This window comes from Macrosteles quadrilineatus, unplaced genomic scaffold (genome assembly GCF_028750875.1).
Source record: "Macrosteles quadrilineatus isolate MER2022 unplaced genomic scaffold, UCM_ALF_1.0 Scaffold_81__1_contigs__length_513824, whole genome shotgun sequence".
In the NCBI taxonomy this organism is placed as follows: Eukaryota; Metazoa; Arthropoda; class Insecta; order Hemiptera; family Cicadellidae; genus Macrosteles; species Macrosteles quadrilineatus.
The window spans coordinates 445,209-463,756 of record NW_026542674.1 but is presented as its reverse complement, the minus strand read 5'-3'; the positions used below and the strand labels follow the sequence as shown (position 1 = coordinate 463,756).

The 18,548-nt window shown below is 35.1% G+C and overlaps 1 protein-coding gene across 1 annotated transcript; it reads left to right on the top strand.

Annotated features, from left to right (window-relative positions):
• The first annotated feature begins 439 nt into the window (after positions 1-439).
• Positions 440-16,752, top strand: LOC128982019 (uncharacterized MFS-type transporter C09D4.1-like). The gene is made up of 11 exons (XM_054401059.1): positions 440-612; positions 3,547-3,644; positions 4,451-4,677; positions 6,241-6,323; positions 7,478-7,619; positions 10,485-10,626; positions 11,375-11,586; positions 12,756-12,859; positions 14,091-14,201; positions 14,996-15,232; positions 16,233-16,752. Exons 2-11 carry the CDS (start codon positions 3,560-3,562, stop codon positions 16,297-16,299), a joined length of 1,410 nt encoding a protein of 469 aa, XP_054257034.1. The 5' UTR covers positions 440-612; positions 3,547-3,559; the 3' UTR covers positions 16,300-16,752.
• Positions 16,753-18,548: the final 1,796 nt, after the last annotated feature.

Sequence of the window (18,548 nt, the reverse complement as noted above, 5' to 3'; positions counted from 1 at the left end):
TCGCTTGAGAGCTATCGATATATTGTAAAAATATCGGTATTGCCGATATTTACTCATTTTTACTGTAAACAGTGCAACCATCATATTTTCTACTGTGAAACCGACAATAATGTAAACATAATTTAACTGTCAAACAAAATTGTTTGTCGACTTAGTTATTTGTAATTTTCTTAAATTAAAAAACTATAAATCAATATAACATTTAGTGCAAAAAGTAAAAATATATCGATATCGATCAACAACATCGATGGCAAATAAGTATACGAATTTCCATCGGTGTCAAAAATATCGAATATCGACATTATAATATCGATATTTCCGATTTATCGATTATCAACAGTCGATTGATATCAAACACTTCACTACTTCACTGTTCACTCACAGTCACAGTCACGTCACAGTATCAGTATCTCATTCAATTTGTCTGTGGAAACTTCTACCCATGTGTCAAATTAGTGTTTTATCGCTATCATTTTTTGTTGTGTAAAAGTATAAATACTTTATTTTTATAAAGTTTAGTCCCCAGAAGAGAAGCCCAACAACATAATATGTTTACTTCAAGCAAACACATATTCGCCGCAGTGTTGTAGTTTGTAGCCTATATCTTTAAAAGTGAGTATCGGTAATTTAAGAGTCAGATATTTATTATGGATTAGGCCTAAACTTTTATTGGCAGTTTTTCGTTGTACCAAAAATTGCAATACTACACTACAGTATGGCATGGTTAGTTCTTAAAAGAGAGAAGGTAACAATTGCAAAATCTATAGGCCATATCTTTTAGTTTCGTAAGGAGATTCTTTCTTTGCATCAACATTATCCGGACGTCTGGCAAGTCGTAGAAAAACGGGAGGTCTTCTTTTGTGACGGCGGAAGGGAAAGATAGTAAAATTGCCATAGCTCTAGAATATATAATTATACAGAGTGGCCCAAAAAAAGGTACTCATCAAAACTAAACTGCTTATAATTTAACTTCTGTTTTAATGAACATCACTCCACAACAATGTTCAGGAATGGTTAAAAACGTGCAAAAAGACGAATGGAATATGTAATAATTAAACAATGGTGGAATCTTAGTTTTAAAATAGAGTAAGTTTGTACTTTAACTAAAGAAAAATAATTTTATTGCCATGGCGAAATGATGAGTATCTTTTTTTGGGCCACCCTAACGCAAAATGTTCTCCACGAGAATAGCATTGGAAGGCTTAAAACAGCTGATTTTGTTTTCCCCAATTCAGTATGCAATATCAACTCACAAGTTTAATTTGTGCCAATGAACTCTCTGTAGTGTATACTTAAACAAGGGAGAGCATAAAAACCAATTGGCACTTTCTCGTAATGTCTTATAATATTAAAATCATATTTTTTCATGAAGACATCTATATAAAATATTATTATTTCCTAAGTTGTTTTTATCAGTACCTACGCTAAAACTTCCTTCTTCATTAATTATCAAAAATGAAATGTCATTTTAAAGCTTTATTTTCAAGCTTTTATCAAGCTTTCATCTACCAAACACCATAAAAATATATACAATTTACTCACATATTACAGGAGTTTCTTAAAGAAATCTATTTATTTTGTCATTCAATTTTAACTAATGTTGATTTTAAGCTATTTATTTTAAATATTTATTTCAATCAAATATATTTATTTACTTTATATATTGTATCAGCTGATTTATTTATAATGTGAAACAGTCCAAGCAAAACCATAATAAAGCATTAACTTAGTAGATTTCCCATCCTTGTGGAACAACAGAACCCAAATTTATTGTTACACAAGTTGTGTCTTGTTTTTTCAGTGATTTAAAACCTCGTTTAAACAAATAAAACTATATAATCATGAACAATAACTTTTGTCTTCTAGTTATAAAACCATACAGTAAAGTACAAATCATGGAATTATGACCCTCCAATGATATAGAAACAAAATTTCGTCAACACTTGCGATCAGTGTCATCAACGAGCTGATGAACTAGACATATAAAACAAGCTTCAAAATTTACAATGGGACGACAGTCTACTTGTGTTGGATATGTCTAGTCTATGCCAAAACTTAAATTTTCAAATAGGTTACTTTCCAAGTATTTTACCAAGCTTTACTTTGTTTCGGAACACTTTGTGGGATCCAAGATCCAACGGTCAATGCAACAATACATTCCATATTGAGTCCCCATCATATCATGGTCCAATGATAAATTCACTTTCAGTTCAAGGAAATTCTGACAATGGATACGGTAAATGTTTTAATAGTTTGTTTCTTTATTGTTACAATAATTAATTAGTTTTATTAATATTCATACTTAACATATATATATAGAGTAGTATGATATTTACTTTGGACGTGTAACAATTTTATAAACCTCTACAACTCTCATATTAAAGTAAACGCTGATCAGGTGGATGTATTAACATGCAGGCGGTATGTAGCAAAATTCAGATTGACTACATTGAAAACTTTCGAAAATAATAAATACGAAAACTCAGAGATCATGCCTTATCACACCATTGGAAAATATTAAAGTGTTTTTGGTTAAGTTCCAGAGATTTTTACATAACACGATAACATTCCCACGCTCAAACCATCTTAATAAATATTGAACCTCAAATATTTGTGGCTCATTGTTAGATTAACTGGTGCACTGTTTACAAAAGTAACTCAATGGAATCTGAAATGATTACAGAAACGTTTAAATGGCCCACTTGCAACAGAATCTTTGGGTGAAAATATATCCTGAAGCTTCCCTTGGAAAATCTTACTTTGATATCAGCATAAAAATAATGTTAAATGCCGCCAAGTTACTCGGTCTTTTGAATTTGTAATTGAAAATAATTTGTCAGTGTAACACCAATATATTTGTTTTAGGGGTTTCTTTCTTTCGTAGTATGACAAAAACATATATTTACCCCTGCTATTATTTCATCATTATTATTGCCTCAATGATTTGAGGGCAAATGGATAGAAATGTGCTAGTTAGAGTGTACGTACAATAATTGTAGTAAAAGCAACGTTTCTTTAATTTTTTTGACAACATACTTTACTTGCCGAACTCAGAATAGAATAAACAGGAGATTATAACTGTCTTTAAAAGATATATTTCTTCCTTGGCAAATCCAACAAATCAGCTTGATTTTTTTCAGTTAATTAACTTCAATCAAATTAGGTCTAATTAACTTTCAACCTCAACCTTAAAGATGCGTTTGTTTTAATGACGATTTTGATGGTGTATCCAAGGATATGTGGTGATTAGGATTCAATAGTTTTTATTATGTCCTAACTGTGTAACCAATATATTTAATACGGTATATGATATGCGTTTAACTGCATTAGTTTACCTAGTGTTTAAAAATAAAAATACCAAAATAAAATAAAAACATACTTGTATATTTAATTTTCAACCACTAAAAGTTTGGGGAAGCATGTGTACCTACTGCGTGCAAATGTTACGCAGACTGCACATTACAGTTTCAGTGTAATCTTAAATTTTTTTGTGGTGGAGTTTTTACGTGATTTTCAGTATGTATATCAGTATATGTTGTTTTACAGGGTTGACGAGGAGATGACGTCAGCAGAGCAAGCCCTCAAGGGGGCGCCAGGTACGATCCCAAACTACGGCGCTGTAGAACATGACCCTCTTCTGCCGGGTATGTATAAATATGTATTGTATATACATACATGCTCTAAGCTATGCTGCATAAAGCAGAATAATATGGCTGCCTGGTACTTTGTAACCATGCTCAGATCTGTAACGCTAGGGTGTGTCCCACCAGTATGCTATTATAAAATATGGTACTATTCATATTCATATATAGATGAGGAAGCCGAAGCCTAATTAATTTAGGTATGCCACCTGAATAAACCTTTACTATGCAGTTTCAAAAATTAACTATTCCATCCAAACCTAAATTAAATTTGTTTCACAAACAAATCAAAACCTGAATGAAATTGTTTCACAAATTAACAAATACAAATCTAAATGTAATTTCACAAACAATGAATCAAAATCCGAGGGCCATTTCTGAATTGTAATGTGTATGTTAACACTCAACAACAGGTTATAGGTTTAAGTCCAAAATGTTTAACGGCAATTAAACACTGTACCAGCTGATCGATAGCACAGAAAACGTACTACTATACCCAGAATGCCAACCGCATGGTAAAAAGCATTAAGCGGTTAGAGAGAGCTTTGCCTGTCAATCCGTAGGCAGCGCCCCCAGCGTTGCCATGCAATAGAATAGCAACGCTGGTGGCGCTGCCTACGGATTGACAGGCAAAGCTCTCTCAAACCGCTTAATGATTTTTACCATGCGGTTGGCATTCTGGGTTATAGTAGTACGTTTTCTGTGTCGATAGTAGTGTTGCCAACTTGTTTCCAAGCGTACAAGCTTTTTTTAGAGATATTTCAAGGGTTATTTAACATTAATTTATTATTCAGCCTCCTTGATTGCAGTGATGGGGGAGCACTGTCGCGTATACAGAGGGCGGTGGCTTGTGCTGACTTTATTTGCTCTATGTTCCTGCGCCAATGCAGCCCACTGGATCCAGTATTCCATCATAGCTAATGTGTGTATGTACTATTATGATGTCAGCGCCATCTATATCAACTGGACGTCCATGATATTCATGGCTGTCTACGTACCATTGGTCTTCCCTGCTTCGTGGATTTTGGAGAGAAAGGTACATATTTGTTTTTTCTTTGCAAATAATGTTTAGTGTACCCTAAGCATAACATTGTCAGAGAGGAAACATTGACTTTTGGACACTGAATAAGAAATCCTATCTATAATGGACCAGCTGTCAATTTTTGCTTTATATAAGAAGGACGTGGTTGAATGAGCAGCTAACATGAGTGTACTACCGACTTACATTCTACTATTAGGGACCATAGCAGCAATTGCTGCTTTTAGTTATGTATACAAATTGATTTATATACACACTTCTTTACACATTTAGACACAGTCTTTCCCTAACACGATACATTTCAACATGCATTAACATTCTAATCTAAAAAAAGAACAATCAAATAAAAAAACATACAAAATAATCAATGTTTACATCAGCTTTTGTATTTAAAACAGCTTATGGAAACTTTAATACTTTAATACTTTTTTATGAAATGGCGACCATACATAGTAGGTATTTTAAGCCAAGTATGAATGGAGATGAGTGTAGGATGAGTGGCACGATCTTGTAGTGTTGTTAGTGACTAAGGCCGACATTCCTTCATACAGGTAATGGCAACTAAGGGACCACAGTTTATAGTGGAATCCGAACCACATATTTTTGCCTTGGTATATATGAATCGGTCTAATTATCAGTGGCGAAACACTGTAGCAGTGAGCAGTACTTCCATCAGAAAATGACTGGATCTTTGATGGCCTGTGGGGCAGAGTAGCGGTAGTTTTGTCACTTCTGATATTTTTCCCACCGTCTTTGGACCTTAAGATTTAAAATGAATCCTTAACAGCCAACCCTTTTTCTATCTCGGAATATTTCGTGGGGACTGATTTGCTTATGGAATTAAATACAGTATATAGATAGATAGATTTCCTCCCAGTGTGATATGTGCTGTTGTATACAATAATAAGTCATCCATTTAGCTTCACTGGTTAAAAGTAACAGAGCAGCGCACCATATCGGTGACCAAGTTTAACTACTTTATCCATTTCATTCTTAAACTGGCTTTACCAAGGGGAATAGAATGACTTTGTGCTAGTTGGAAGTCTGGCCATAAACTTGGGAACCCTCAGCTGGCAAACGTGGTACATACCATCACCCCCAGTCAAAGAAATGAAAGGAAGAAACACTTTTGAAACTGGACCCAGTCCTTGATCATTGAGTTTTTAATAAATGGGCCTGGCTAGTAAAACAACTGGGTCTAAGTCAGTAACAAAGCTACACAAGACATCTCACTTCATTCTACACTCATCCTTCACTCGGGGGTGGTGTCCCTTTCTCCAATGAGGATTATAATGATAAACCTCCCACCACCATAACTCTGCCTGTGTCCACCCATTCTGTCAAACTTTGTCACCAGTGACTATATTTGTGTTTAAAAGTTTTGTAAATATTACAGTAATTTTTGGAGATGCCACACATGCTGGCAAAATGTTTACAAGACGATAAACTACATTATCAACAATTCAGTCAAACATGACTAGTAGGGTCAATCTATGTTCATTTGGATAAACCTGGAAAAATTATTATTACATTTTGTCAAGTTTTAATTTGGTGTTTCAGGGTTTGAGAGTTGCAGTGATCCTAGGAGCCCTTCTGATGTGTGTTGGTGCTTGGATAAAAGTGTTTTCTGCTCAACCTGACAGGTACAAGAAAACTATTGTTGTCAATTAAATTTTATGTTGTGTTAGATTGTATTTTAAACTTTCGAAATGTTGATTTGAATAAAAACCATCTGAATTTGCTTAATAATTTGTTGAAACAGAATTTGACGTTGACATTAAAGTCTTAATACAGTAGCACTCCTCAAACATTTTCTGGTAACATGGATTTGATAATAAGTTCTGTGCAACCACAGAGAAGTAAGGTCCAAAGGAAACACGCGGTACAACCGTACAGCTCTGGAATTTTTTATCCGAAATATACTTTTGATAAGCATGGAAGAGCCCGAACGGCGAGCACTGTGCGGAAATTCCTATCGCACAGGGTCTTCCTCCACCATGAGTGTTGTATGATGGCAAGAGGGTGATTTTGACTTTGCCCTAGAAACCAGCACTAGCGCTAGACACCACTTAAGTGTACCATGGAATGTATTCTCTGTTCCTTTACTTCTCTGTGGTGTAACTAAAACATATTCTAAAATAGCCTATTTTAATTTTTAGAGGCATTCTGCACATCTACAGGAAAATATCTTTCCAACAGTATGCGTAGATTTTCCCTGCGATGCACACGACCTGAGAAAAAAGGTTTTAAAGAAACATGCTTGCCTATTAATATATAGATAGATTCTGTTCTGCAAAATTCTCTTTAATTTTTTGTGTTTTAGTTTTCATGTGGCATAAAAATTGTAACAAATTTTATAAGGAATCGGTCCAAATGCTAGTCTTCTTACCATCTAACATGGACCTTTTGTTAGCTTCTTTCATTGATAGCCATGGCATTCATTGATTGACAAACGGCATTTTCAGAATCCACTCGCTTAGGGTTAAAAAAGGCACAATAATCCATCTATGACTATAGTGATTTTTAGTGAGGAAGCTTTTTTGAATGGGAAAGAGTCCAAACTGGCATAAGAAACACAAAACTTTACACTATATACAAAAACATTGAAATATTTCACTGCCACTGACAGTATTTTCAATGTCAACCATGGAAGAGGAGTTTTCACTCTATGGCCATCCTCACAATCCTAAAAACCTAGGATCTTGTGCTCTATGTTACATCCGTATTTCTATTATATACATTTAATTGTGTTTTGATGACAAATCATTTTGCAAACATGCTATTTTATTCTTAATAGATTCGCCTTGACGTTCCTGGGCCAGACGGTTGTAGGTGTGGCTCAAGTGTTCATACTGGGAGTGCCATCTAGACTGGCGGCTGTGTGGTTCCCGGCACACCAAGTATCTACAGCCTGCTCCATTGGCGTGTTTGGGAACCAGGTGAGATTGAGTTTATTGAAAAGTTCTTCAAATTATCTTTGCTTCCATAACAATGTAATGGAAGTTGGGAATTTCAATGTTTTAAGGGAAGAAATTTGAAAAACAAGAATTGAAAAAAAATTCCAATAAGTTACACCTCATTCACCTGACTCAATCTTGCTGATTTGCAAACTATTCAAAGTCATCCCGCCCTACGCCTTCAAGCCAAATTAAATCAAAATCACACCAAAATTACTCAAGTTATCACGTTCACAGACTCATTTATATAATATACTAGCTGTACCCGCGGGCTTTGCCCCGTTTAACTTCATAAGTGAGCTCGTTTGCATGGCTCAATCACGTCCTGGTTGAAGTTCGTTCACTACGCTCACTCACTTTTAGGTTGGAGCTCGTTCGCTGCGCTCACTTGCCTTCAGGTTAGCTCGTTCGCTACGCTAACTCGCCTCCAGGTTGAAGTTCGTTCGCTACGCTCACTCAACTTTTGGTTGCAAATTAGCTGTTGTCATAAATGTAAAAGAAATAATAGTGCTGCACCCTGTTGGTAATTTTTGTAACTTTAATGCTATTGAACATCACAGAACAGAACCAACTTGTTTAATTGAAACAGCTGTTAAGATTCAATAATTTCATTTCTCATAAGGTTAACATGGGAAACTCCAGAGCCACTGGGGCGGAGCCCGAAAGGATTTTTGAAATAAGAATATGCCTATATGTTAATCGGGAATGTGAGCTATCATCATGCCAAATTTCAGCCCAATCCGACCAGTATTTTTCGCGTTCACTTGTCACAAACATACATCCATACATCCATACATCCATCCATCCAAACTTTCTCATTTATAATATTATAGTAGGATAACATTCATGAGTAAAAATTTAAAAACGTACGTTTTCAGGAAAAGCACTTTGCAAATTTTTTCCCCTTTTTTCAAAACTTTTACTATTTTTTATATTTCATTAACATTTTAAGTTTCATAAAATGTCCATGGTAACGCAATATCTTTGGTAGTGTTTTTTTTAAGAGCATCTTTAGTGGAAAAACACAAAATCCTGTCACGACCATAACAGACGTTTAAATGAATATTAGTAATAGTTAATATTATTTTTTAACTATGTTCTGCTATAAACTAATTTACTTCTATGACCATTATACAATAAAAAGGTCACTGAGCTTTTGGTATATTTGGTCTTCCTAGAAAAAAATAAAAAACTCAAAAAATTGAAAAAAAAACAATAAAATCTTTTTAAGTTTGTATAACTCCAAAAAAACTTACCTGAGACCCGAAAAATTGTTATGTTTGTATAGAGGTGTGCTTCTTTTGTGTATAAAACATTAAAATATGACGATATTTTAATTTTTGAAATTTTTATGATAGAAATCATAAACGTTATGGTCAGGGACAAGCGGTACGGTCGTGAATTTTCTGAAATAATCTAAATCTTTCTAAACAATCCTTCAATTATACTGTTAGTTGTAATAAAAATATGTGTTTCAATTGAACTAAACTGTTCAATTTACAATTATATTAAAGTTATTGTCACGACCAAACAAACTATAATCCATAAGGCTGGATTGGTCGTTAAAAAACCCGCGATGGTCGTGAAACTTTGGTCGTGAAATTACGTGTTATTTGGCTCTGTTCTGGTGGTAGCCCTGCACCTCATGTTCGAGGATACAAAGTGGACTTCTAGATTAATCTAGCAATTGTAATATCTTATAAACAAAAATTAACACATGTCTACTTCATCGAATGACTACGTACGGTCATGGACACACCAAAATTACAAAAAACACAATCTTTCCTTTATTAATCTTGTAATTCCTCCTTTCAACTCGAAACGACCGGCACTACAATCCTGACGTACACCCCAAACTAGTCTCTAAAACCAACTGACTCCATCGACGCCAGGCTTGCCACTGTCGTGCTCCAAAGTAGAAAATTTTTCCCAAATGGTCGTGACGCCAAATCGAGGGTCAGACTTATTTTGTCATGGTAGTCAGTTTGCAATGACAATAAAACTATAATATGCTCCTTTTTTGTAAGTTTAATAACCATTGATGACATAAAAATATGGCTTTATATATTTCGGCATGAATAATTAGTCTAAAAACAGCGTGAAAGTTGGAAAATGTACCCTAGGGACACGTCATGGTCGTAAATTTCGAGACTTTAAAAATACGAAAAAAATACCTAGAACCTATTTAAAACCAAATAAATGTGAGTAACATGTTGCCCCGTCCCAAAAAATATTAAAACACATAATAATAAACTACAAATCCAGTATCTACAAAGTAAAAGGCCAGGGACATGAAAACGTACGTTTTTAAATTTTCACTCTCATACAGGGTGGGGCAATGGGAACTATACAACTTATTTTAGCTACCAGATGATAAATATTGCAACAATGAGTGAACAGCTGTGCTCAAACAAAATTGAATGATACTATTTTAGTAAACATGGCGTGTTTTTCTCTTTTAAATAATGATGATACTTTTATAAAAACACAGCTAGAGATTGTTTAGGTAGCATTAATATTAAATATTGATCGAAACTGTACTTTTCCGTGATACAGAACTGGTTAACATAATAATTTAGATGAACGGTGTCAACCCAAAAAAGAATGGTAGAAGCCATAAAACTGTTCGCACATCAGCCATGTGGAGAGACTAAGAACCGCAGACTCTCGAGTCCAGGAAGCGGTCCTTGGCACTTCAAACTTCAAGTAGATCTCCGGGAAGGATATTCCATCAAGATCTCCATTTCCACACCTACGAGGATGAACAGTTATTTAACACATCATTCACATAAACTTTAGCCTTGTCAATGTGTTGTTTGCGAAGTGACATGTGGTTTGTTATTTTAGCTGGGGATTGCCATTGGGTTTATGGTGCCGTCTGCAGTAGTGGACGAAGTAAGAGACAAGTTCTTGATCAGAGAACAACTTCAACTGCTGTACTTTGGCATGGCTCTGGCACCGACCATTATACTAATCCTGATCGTCTTATGTAAGTTTAATATCACAATTAATATTTATGAATTATCAATCATCTATTAATTATCAATTAATTGAGATGGGAACACCTCCTAGGTATGGCAAATTAATTTGAAAGGATGGATATAAAGGGTATCAGCAATTCGAAACATACTTTCTCCCATAAGCTTGTCTACAACCCTCATCGTATCGTATGTAAGTGGAATGATATTTTATATGGAAAATCACAAAAATTACAATACATTTTGAACTGTCATTTCTACAGCATTGGGGATTGTTTTGCTTTGCTTTGAGTTAAAAAGGACCATACAAAATTATATTAACCAAAATTGTTCTAGAAGTTTTTTTTTTGAAAATCCTATTCGTCTGTTATATTATGGATTTCATGGATTTTCATATGGAAAATCACCTTTAGAAATCTTTTTTTTTCTCTAGAATGGATTAAATGTCTAGAGATCCATTGAATTAGTAGCCACACACAGAGAGACATCACTTCAAAACCAATTTTGGGTTCATTGGGACCCAAAACGGATATTTCCATCCAAAACTGAGTGCAAATTTTGATGAAAACAATACTTACTTCATACTCTAGGCCTAATATGTATATGTACAGCTGGGTAGAAAGTAAAAATGTGGGCAAATGTAATAAAAAATAAGTAGGCGGAAATTAAATACTTAACAGAGTTCAAAGGGTTATATCACAACATCCTCTATGTTTTGCATTACTTGTCTTTGATACTTATTGCTTTTATGGTTTGCAGTGTTTGAAGCCCAACCACCAATTCCTCCCAGTGTTGCTCAGCTGATTTCTCGCAAGAAGGAGAGAGAATGCAAAGACACAAACTATCTCACCTCTGTCAAGCAAATGATTGGCAACTCAGACTTTTCCCTGCTTCTGGTCAGTTTTGGATTCAATATCGGAGTCTTCTACGCTTACTCCACCCTGCTTAACCAACAGCTGGAAGGACTAACTGTGAGTTTTAGCTTTAAGTACAACATTCCCATTTCCATTCCATTTTTGTTTTGTCGTAAGAGCCAGAAGCTCCCTGACTGCAAACCCGGTACCTGTAATTAAACACACCCGGGCCCCATGATGTAGGCCGAAGCATACGCACCAACCTTTGGCACACCATGGGAGGATGACTTAAGGTCATCAGGCTCACCGGCTGCCCCTCAATCCTAACCAGGGATACCGGCTACTTGTTTAAGCGTCAGTCCACCTGGGTTCCCCCAGGTACGAAACCCAGAAGGACCATAGTGGAATGCCCTGACGCATTTAGTGCAAGCAACACTCGGGACCTATCCAATCCCTGACAGGCAGAACCCGCCATCAAAGCCAGGAAGAAGGGGACCACCAGCAAGCTGATGGGGGAACCACCTATTTACACCACTACCCGATCGAGGCCTTACCCAGTTGCTGGGAAACCAGAGGTGACCAAGGCGATAGATCCCTGAACACCCCCAGCGGGCTTGAACCCAGCACCCGATCTACTTTGTTTGCCCATCAAGCCCAACATCACTGCCAGGCCATCTGGGCTTCCCAAAAGGAGGCAGGAATAGAAGTGGGTCCCACCCAGATGAACCTATCCACCAAAGGTGGCGACACCCTTTGCTCAACTATAATCTATAACTTTAATAATATCTATAATAACTAATAACTATAATCTATATCTATTCTATAACTTTAAGTACAACAGTATGATAGAAAATAAACATTCCATATCCTTATTAATCTGTAGACAGTTTTTGAATAAAAATTATGGGGGTTAAATATTGAGCCGTCGACAGAGTATGAATTTAATACCACTACCAGAATGCCATAGAATTTGCTGTCTTTGAGTCTTGAATGTTCCCTACATTTCATGAGCTACCAGAAACAGCAAACTGCACACCATAGCCTTATATATGCAATGTCATGCCTTGCTTTGTATAAAAATCCTTGCTTAGTCCATTTTTGAACCATCAAAAAGCTACTGACTTTTCTCAGGATTGATCTGGCAACCTTTTGATTGTTAGATGAGCACTATAACCACTCAGCTACCCAATGGAGCGGAGGATCAAAAGAGGAAACTACTTTATCTAATGAAAGTGTTGTGTGAAATTTTGTCTGAGAGTTTATTTTAATGATCTTTTGTAAAACAGTGGGGAATCGAGAACACAGGCAGAGTCGGTCTCACACTTATTCTCGGAGGAATGGTCGGCTCAGTTGTCTGGGGCATGGTGCTGGACAAGACTCACATGTACAAGTAAGTCACATGTAGAAGTTACAGGAAAAAATAAATAACAGGTAATTAAAGAAGTCACAAGTCAAATATTGATGGTAAACTTTCACTTTGGAAAGAAGACATTCTATTCTCACTGGTTGTAGCTTAGAATATTGAGAGAACTAGACATTCCATATCCATGTTAAGGTTGCCACAAGTTTTTGAATCAAAATCAATATAGTTAAACTACTGACATAGTGTGCTGAGTTGTTCTTCTGATGAATACACCAACTTTCTAACCAAAACCAAATTGGAAAAAAAACCAACCTGTTGTAAACTCTAGCTTCATGTCTCATAAGTTATCAAAGTACTGAAAAACTAACACTGCTGGTTACACACTGTGCGGTTTTTGCCATGGCGCCACCTTTATAATTACACGTCTAGAAAATTACCTACAATTTCAGTAGCTACAGACTCTATTTTTTTATGTATATTATTTTTTTCCGAGTTCTGTAAGCTACAGCTTATTGTGTAGTGGCTTCTCTGTTTTATGATTAACATTCAGTTATTTTAATGTGCATATGATTAAATCCAAAAATTATTTAAATTTTAAATTATGAAATTTTAACAGTCGACAACTTTTAGCACTTTTGTTATACCGTCGAAGGAAAAGAAAGATCACCTTTTTTAATCCATCCCCTAAACGGAAATGTAAAAGAAGCTGACACATTTTTAGGTCGTTTAAAGACTTGAGGAATAAATGAAAACTTTTTTTTTATTTGGCAAAAATTAACAAAACACACATACACAATTTAATATGTCAATTGCAGAAGTCTATGACGCTGTTGACAGCTTCTAGAGTCGACCGAGGATGTGTAAACGCCCATTTGATCTCATACGCCACTGTCTGGTCAAGAGCGGCCACAATACCGTCTGCCGCAGAGGCACTGGCCGGCTGCTTAGCGGCTGACAATATGGCCGCACGGCTTTCCTGCCGCCCTGTGTGTAACCTTCCATATAAATGTATATAGAATACTACCTAACGACGGCAACAGCATTTTCGCCGCCGCGGTACAAACTGCCCAGTGTGTAACCAGCGTTAGAGAGAGCATTTTTAACTATTTGAGTGGCTTACTTAACCATGTTTGACCAGAGCTGGTAGATGGAATTTGAAAAGTCTAATAAATATCCAAAAAGTTTATGGTTTTACTATTATTCCAACTCTCACCAATCTGAATCTAATTTAAAATTACTTTTACATTATTTTCCACAGAGAGACTACAGTTGGTATATACGTCATGGCTGTGATTGGAATGTTGGGATACACGCTTGCTCTGCAATCTGAACGCTTAGTTCTAGTCTACTTCACATCAGCGTTCCTTGGGTAAGACTGTAATCTTTTTTTACCGTTACTATTAAGTTAAGAACAATTTTGAATCAAGAAATTCACCCCTAAATAATTGGAACAATCATCATTTACTTGTACAATTAAGTCTTGGAAACTGAGGATTTAATGTAGGTCTCAAGATTTCTTGGCAAACTCATGAAAATTTTTAATGAAAGATCCAAATAACCCCACACCAGTGCTATTATTTAATAATAACAATATATAAATAGGTTTACATACTTTATATGTTTTAATCCTAATTTAGTTTCTTGCAACTAGTTTAGAAACGACTATTTAATTTTCAAGCTTTGGTGTTGAGTCGTGTCCCTCGTTGTGTGTGTTAACAGAGCGCTCATGCTTTAAAGTAAACTTATTGTATCTGTGTTTGTGTGTATTACAAGTTAAATTTTGTGTGTTTTAAATGTTGAATTTTTGTGTTTTGACGACGACCATGTGCTCAAATAACTTAAGGTAAGACAACGAGAGTTTTGAAAGTGAAATGCCGTAGTTGTTTTGAAACTAATTTTGCCCGATACTAAATCAGGATTGACAACTTAAAAGCCCAAGGTTAGGTAAATATATTGTCATCCATCCTGGAGGCTAACCTTGTTAACCTTGATAACTTCAGTAGTAGTTACACAGTACTTGACCATTTGAACTTTGTGCTACTTGCGGACTTGATTGTTCTACAATTCACAGAAACCAATAAGTTACCTTGAGGTTTATTAATCTATTTTTGTCTTTTAGCTGTGTTTTTAACAATCATAGCAAAAAATCAATTTACCAAACAGGTTCTTCATGAACGGCTACCTAACGGTGGGCTATGAGTACGGAGCAGAGTTGACGTTCCCTTCTACAGAGACAACGTCGTCAGGTCTACTAAACGCAGTAGGGGAGCTGTGTGGAGTAGCAGCTGTACTGGGGGCAGGGGTCGTGCTGGAGACTTACGGCCCCACTGCTACCAACCTCGCACTTACAGCTGTGCTGGCAGGGGGGTTGGCCACCCTGGCTCCTATATCTAGAGACAGGTATGTGGAAGCTATTTTTTTCACAAGTTAAGGTAAAGACGTAAATTAGAATACCACTCTAACTCACAATGAATACTGTATATGAATATATGAATGTATTTTGATAAACATGCAAAAGTCCTATGGCTACAAAAAGCTTTGGCTTCCCCCTCCCCTTGCCAAGAGGTATAGACTGTTAAAACAAGGTTATATCAGAGAACCACTATATGGAAATCAAAATACTGATTTAAATTATATGTGTTTGTATACTTTTTTAGCAAACTAGTAAAAAAATGTTGTTAAGAAAAAAACCTTTGTTGAGAAATCCTGCGCTCCTAAAAAATTACACTCTGGAGCTTTAGCCCAGTCAGCCCACATACAAACTAGGGCCTGTCAATGAGATACAATAGTATTTTTTTTTTGAATGTATAAAATGACGAAATAAATAATGGAGGGGGAATGTTTGCTTGCTACTAAGTGGTTCAATGTCGATCTGCTCTACAAGTAGATTCTCTATTTACTGACACAGGATTACCCCTGCCAGGGCCGCTTTAGTAAATGGGTAAATGGGTTAAGAGGTTTTAGGTTAATTCGGGGTGCAATTATCTCTTGGGCCCATTCGTACAAACCACGGGCCCGACCAAGGCCCCACTAGAAAAACAGGCCATTCTGCAGGATCCATATGACGTCACATTAGGATAGATTCATTGATAGATTCATTGCCTTTTTGCTATATCCCATATGTTTTAGGTAAATAAACTGGTTGTTTGTCAGATTTTTAAATGGTAATATTTTAGTACAACTATCCACCACTGTGACGTAGTGTTGCGCTGCCCGCGCTGCAGCATGGCCTGTTTTTCTAGTGGGCCCTTGGCCCGACTCCTGCTTGGATCAATCACCTGTGCTAGCAAAAATGGTCAGCCAATATAGTGATTTTGTAATATCTTGTTTTAGATGTCATACGTTAATGTTATGTCAATATGTTTAACATTTACAAACTATATTATAAATCTTGTTTCAGGTTGAAAAGATTGGCAGCAAGTAGAGTTCACCCCGAGGACAGCACAATGAATGATCTTCAAATCTAACTAAAATGTTCCTAGGGTTAATCTTGATAACATAATTTGTTAAGTTTTGTAGAATTTATAATCGTTACATAGCATTTATTATTTTTATGTGCTACGTTTCTATAAGAACAGACTTTTTGGATAAGTTTACATATAATTAAAGACAGAAAGTGATATGATAGTTTTGATTTATTTATAGGGTAGTTATGGACAATATTAGAGTTAATTACATTTTATTTATATACTTTATTCACTAAAGAATTTGCAAACTAATTTTACCTCTTCTTTGCCACAAGTTTAATTAAGATCTTTAGAGCCAATCACGTATACACGTGTGTAAGTAATTTTGTGTTGTCCAAATATATAAATGTTATAGGTAATATTTGCAGTATTTTATAAATTAGCTATAGAACCAATATTGTAATAGGCTAAGTTATGAAACTATTAATTGTGATATTTCAGTAAGGACTTTAATGTAATTTGTACAGATGTTATTAAATATGAGATTTTAAAATCAAAAATATATTTTGTTCTTCAGCCAAGGTTTTATGATGTAAGCTATAATAGGTGATTGTGTTACTGATTGTTTACATCAGCAACAAGGCTATATTCCGTTCACAAAATTTAGGCGATTTAAGGGAGGTGACTATCCCCCTCCACCTCAACGTAACTTTGAATCAACTAACTCCCAACAGCTGATCAGCTGATATAAAAATAGTGGTGGAGGAACCCAGGAAACCTTCCCCTAGAACCTAAATTTTGTGAACCGACTATAGTGTTGCAAGGCAACTGGGTGACAAGCCAGAAGAGAAATCCCTAGATGTCCTTAAATGTCCCTAACTATGTCCCTAGACATACTAATCGTGGCAAGAAAGTTTTTAGCATAATTTTCAAAAGGTTTTGAAAATCTACTCACACAACACTTTCTTTTTAACTCGCTTACAAAAATATATTGAAATTTTTGGGTTGCAATTATCATGCAAACTTTTTTTTTGGGATGATTTTAAATTTCAAACATATGACCGGCATTTTTCAATATGCCTGACAACTACTTTTTTATGGAACACCGTTTATTTCAGGATAGTTTAGTATGTAAATGCAATTTTAAAAAAACTTTTTATTCTTGACATTTCTTCTCTAAAGCTGCTCGTTAAGGAGTTGCAGTGTGTTACACCTAAGAAAATATTACTTGCGGTGTACATTCTACATCATGTAGCGTAGCTCCTAAACGAGTACTGTAAATAACAAATATAGAGAGAAAATACATGGAGTAGATAAGTCTTGAAATAAGATGTATCTTCATTCTAATTGATCATAAAATACATTAAAAATATTGATTCTATTGTTAAAAAAAATACCGCCTTTAATTTAAAAATTCTATTTTGTTGAACAGATTGTAAACTAAACAAAATGTTTAAAGAAACAATTTTCAATCAGCTGTTTTAATTTAAACAAACCGTTAAAACAATGTTAATGCAAGTAGTCTATAGGCTTGTTATAAACAAGTGTTTTTTACCATCGACTGTAAAATAAGTTAATGTGTTGTGAATTGCCAGGTTAACATTTCCAACATAAAGAATTGAAATTCCACTGAAACTTAAATAAAGCCAAAGTTAGTTGTGAATAAAATACGAGTTTCATTTATATTGCTTTAACAATCAAAATAAACTATACCGGTCCCCTGGTGCTATATTTTGTAAAATATGAAGTGAGCCATGATTGTAAATAAATAAATATAAGGAAACAACGGAATATTTGATTTTATAGTAATATAATATCACATAATATAAATATAGATACCAATAAATACTCATTCATGCATTCGATTGATGATTGATAATTGATAATAATCTACGACACGGTTATTTACTGTATTATATCTAGATTTAATAACGCCTGCTAAACATCACACACTATATGCTATGCAATAATGCTCCTTTCATAGCGGCTGAAACATTGAAGGCGTCAAAGTTAAACCCTCTTCGATCTAAAATCCAACTCGAAAAGAAATGTCTTTCATCTTTGTACAAGATGCTGCAACGAAAAGAGAAAATAAGTGGAAGAGCTTTAAAAAAATAGTCAACATCAACTATCTCAATCATACATGACACAATTAAAAAAATATTTTTCAGATAACTCAAAAAGTCATTTATTTGGCGAGATTTACATAAATGCGGCTATGTCAATAAATATCCTAAAAATAATACAATTTGTCTTATGAACTAAATAGGTATAATTAAACAAAATGTATATGTTATGCTCCTACCTGT

Excerpts from the sequence above, each read along its gene's own strand:
- LOC128982019 (XM_054401059.1), top strand. The coding sequence starts at position 3,560 with ATGACGTCAGCAGAGCAAGCCCTCAAGGGGGCGCCAGGTACGATCCCA. Across the intron at positions 3,645-4,450 it reads ACATGACCCTCTTCTGCCGG|TGATGGGGGAGCACTGTCGC; the intron begins GTATGTATAAAT and ends CCTTGATTGCAG. Across the intron at positions 10,627-11,374 it reads ACTAATCCTGATCGTCTTAT|TGTTTGAAGCCCAACCACCA; the intron begins GTAAGTTTAATA and ends TATGGTTTGCAG.